The sequence below is a fragment of the Vigna umbellata genome, chromosome 5 (genome assembly GCF_029865625.1).
Source record: "Vigna umbellata cultivar VRB3 chromosome 5, Vumbellata_1.0, whole genome shotgun sequence".
Taxonomy (NCBI): Eukaryota; Viridiplantae; Streptophyta; class Magnoliopsida; order Fabales; family Fabaceae; genus Vigna; species Vigna umbellata.
This window is the reverse complement of record NC_142169.1, coordinates 15,356,210-15,359,961: the sequence shown is the minus strand read 5'-3', so window position 1 is coordinate 15,359,961 and position 3,752 is coordinate 15,356,210. Positions and strand designations below refer to the sequence as shown.

The 3,752-nt window shown below is 35.7% G+C and overlaps 1 protein-coding gene across 2 annotated transcripts; it reads left to right on the top strand.

Annotated features, from left to right (window-relative positions):
* Positions 1-852: 852 nt before the first annotated feature.
* LOC124848405 (Tetratricopeptide repeat (TPR)-like superfamily protein) lies at positions 853-3,302 on the top strand. 2 transcript variants are annotated; one of them, XM_047326070.2, is made up of 3 exons: positions 853-2,180; positions 2,334-2,758; positions 2,866-3,302. In XM_047326070.2, exons 1-3 carry the CDS (start codon positions 1,081-1,083, stop codon positions 3,147-3,149), a joined length of 1,809 nt encoding a protein of 602 aa, XP_047182026.2. In that variant the 5' UTR covers positions 853-1,080; the 3' UTR covers positions 3,150-3,302. The 2 variants fall into 2 exon arrangements, with proteins under 2 accessions (XP_047182026.2, XP_047182025.2); XM_047326069.2 differs by having other exon boundaries at positions 854-2,758.
* Positions 3,303-3,752: the final 450 nt, after the last annotated feature.

The window sequence follows — 3,752 nt, the reverse complement described above, 5'->3', positions numbered from 1 at the left end:
TAAAACCAGATAATAATATTATATCGTCGAGGTCAATAATACATGCATGTCATACTAAATTATCGAGGTCTAATAATATATCCATATCATACTAGATTATTAAGGTCTAATAATGCATACATGTCATACAAGCGCATATTTCCTAGTAATACATGTACAAATTTGTATTATGTAAAATACTTTATCAATATATTCTTAAATTAGAAAAATTAAGAGTTAAGAAAATAAAACAGTCTTAGAAACCGATTCAAATTATTGATAAATTTCAAAAGTTTTAATTTCTTTCATTCATATAGTTATAAAATATAATTTTAACCTAGGTTTCACACCAAATAATTTTATCAAAAATTGAAATGTATCTAGTCAATTAGTTAATTGGGTAAAACCTTTAAACATAAAAAGTTGAGATGTGAATTTTAATAGTGAAAGAACTTTATAGCAATTAGATATGAATGAGATCGAAATAAAAATTTATATGTAAATGATACTTAATGTAATAAAAAATAATAAGCATGATAATATAAAATATCAACGAAATTTAGTTGAAGATTAAGTGTTACTAACAGAGATGTTGTATAATTTCATACAACCCTTACTTTTATAATAAAAAGTATTAATAATAATATAATACTGATGTTTTATGAAATTTGTTATTATTAATATTATATTAAAGATAAAAAAATATCAAATAATCAGAATTTATCTTTTACATGATTACCAACTAATTTATCCATAATAATTTATTTGTTATCAAAATTATAAATAAATACATAAATAGTTATAGGAAAGATGAATGAAATTTTGAAGTGAGGGTTATTAAAAGACTCATCTACTTCCATAGAAGCATTTTATAGATATTTGATACATATTCAGATCTTTTTCTTGAATATTTGATAGAGAATTACTCATACACTAAACTCAATTCCATGACATCTCTTCTTAACCTCTACTACTGGTGTTGATTCCTCGTACTCAGGTTTTAAATAATCTAACTCCAACTTTCTGTAATTAAGGTTTCACAGATGTTGTAAATATTCATAAAATTAGTTTATTGGAGGGTTAAGAGTAGGGAATTGATCCATGTTAGAAAAATTGATGATGAGAGGTGGAGCAGCAACATTTGATTTGGCAAAAGGGCTGAGCAAGGCGGTGATCTCAGCCTCAAAAAGGAAGGGAAGGCAATGTTTGTGGGGTTCTCAAGTGGAGGAGACACTCCACAGGTTGGGTTGGCGGCAATGCCTGACCCCATCATTGGTGGCCAATGTGATTGACCCTTTCCTCCTAAATCACCATTCTCTTGCTCTTGGCTTCTTCAATTGGGCCTCTCAGCAACCTTGCTTTGCCCACACTCCCTTTACCTACCACTCACTCCTCAAATCCCTTTCTCACACCAACCACTTCACTGCCATTCATTCACTCCTCAAACAAGCCAAAGCTCTCAACTTTTCCATCCATCCTTCTCTTTTCAGCTCCATTATAGCATCCCATGTTGCCCACAACCGTGCTCTCGATGCCTTTTTGCTCTTGGGTAATGTTGCTCCCCTTTGTGCCGAAATTGGAGGGCCCACTTATAACTCGCTCTTGGCTGCCCTGGCCTCTGATGGGTGCTTGGAAAGTGCGTACCAGCTGTTTGAGGAAATGACTCAGAGTGGTATTGGTTTCAGCACACTGGGATTTGGGGTTTTTATTTGGCGGGTTTGTGGAGAGGGTGATGTGGAGAGGGTGGTGAGGTTGTTGGATGAGGTTAAGGAATGTGGTTCTGGGATTAATGGTTCTGTTGTGGCGGTTTTGATTGTTCATGGGTTGTGTCGGGCTTCTAAGGTTTCGGACGCTTTGTGGATGTTGGGTGATCTAAGGAGTAGGGGTTGGAAACCCGATTTCATGGCTTACTGGGTTGTTGCTGCAGGGTTCCGGTCAATGGGGAATGTGGCTGATGAAGTGAAAGTTTTGAAGATGAAGAGGAAGTTAGGGGTGGCTCCTAGAAGCAGTGATTACAGGGACTTGATACTTGGCTTGGTTACGGAGAGACGGATGTGTGAAGCAAAAGAAGTTGGGGAGGTTATAGTTGGTGGTAATTTTCCTGTTGATGATGACGTTCTCAATGCATTGATAGGATCGGTATCAAGTGTAGATCCTAGTGCAGCTATAATGTTTTTCAATTTCATGGTTGATAAAGAGAGGTTCCCAACTATTTTTGCTATCAGTGATTTGTGTAGGAATCTGTGTAGGCATGGCAAGGTTGATGAGTTATTGGAGGTGTTCCATGTTTTGAATTCTCAAAACTACTTCAAAGATGTGGAGGGTTTCAATGTAATGATTTCATTTTTGTGCAGGGCTGGGAAAGTGAGAGAAGGCTATACTGTTCTGCAGGAGATGAAGAAGAAAGGGTTCCAACCCAATGTCTCGTCTTATAATTACATCATGGAAGCGTGTTGTAAGGAGGATCTACTGCGTCCTGCGAGGAAGCTCTGGGATGAGATGTTCTCGAACGGCTGTTTGGGGAATTTGAAAACGTACAACCTTCTTATACAAAAATTTTGTGAAGTGGGACAAGCTGAAGAGGCTCAAATGCTCTTTTACCAGATGTTAGACAAGAGAGTGGAACCTGATGTTACAACTTACAATTATCTTCTAGAAGGACTCTGCCAAGAAGACAAACTAGAAGAAGCTTTTGAGCTCTATAACAAGTCTGTCAAACAGGACATAATCAATGCAAGAGGCACATTGAGCTCGTTTACATTATCACTATGCAGGAAAGGTATTATTCAGTCAATCAAATATTTGTAACATAATACACTACAAATGCGTGCTTGTCAGCTTGCTGCCTCATCACAATTTAACATATGCTGTATGTTTTTCAAGCAGGTCATCATATGGCTGCATCCAAATTACTTTGTAGTCTCAAGCATGATATAGGATGTGCAGAATCCCATATAATTTTGTTGAAAAGTTTGTCAGATGCACAAGAGATTCCAATTGCCATTGAGCACTTTAAGTGGGTTCAGGAAAAATCACCTTTGATACTAAGAGATATATGTACTGCGCTTTTGGATTCTCTTTCTTCTGCTACATGCCCAGAGCCCATGTTACAGTTCCTTCAAAGAATACAAAATGTTTTTGATTTCCCATACTTCGAGGGATATGTGTGACAGATGATTACGATTTGAGAAGATAGTGTTCTCAGTTTTGGGTGCCATTTGTTAAGTGTACATGCAACTTAGTAACAAAACCTTTACTGCATTGGTGTATTTGGATGAGAAATTTTTTGAGAGTAATTATATTTTGAGTATATTTGTTCTATATGGAGAATTGTGTTGTTTGAATTAGCAGTTTTGAGAAAAAGGATTTTTTTAAAATATTTTTATCATATATCTAATCAACTAAACATTAGAATTTGAAATTCTTACTCCTTGTGGACGCTCCTCTCGCAACGCCCTCTCTCTCTCTCTCTCTGGATACAGACCTCTCTCTTTCTCAACTGTTCATTCCTAGTTTGAGACTTTAATCTGCAATTCTCTTTTTCTTGATATCTATATGTTATTAAGAACCACCTCAGATGAAATAAGTCTATATGGGAAAGAGATGTCAATATCAGGGTTTAAACTATACACAGTGAAGTATAGTTATGATGTTTTATCAAAGCAAGAGTACATTAGGATTTGTTTCCTTATGAACTGTTTTATTGTGATGTTTAAGTTGTTCCCTGGTATTTTATATGGACCATGAGCATATTTCTTTATTTGAGGTTAGAA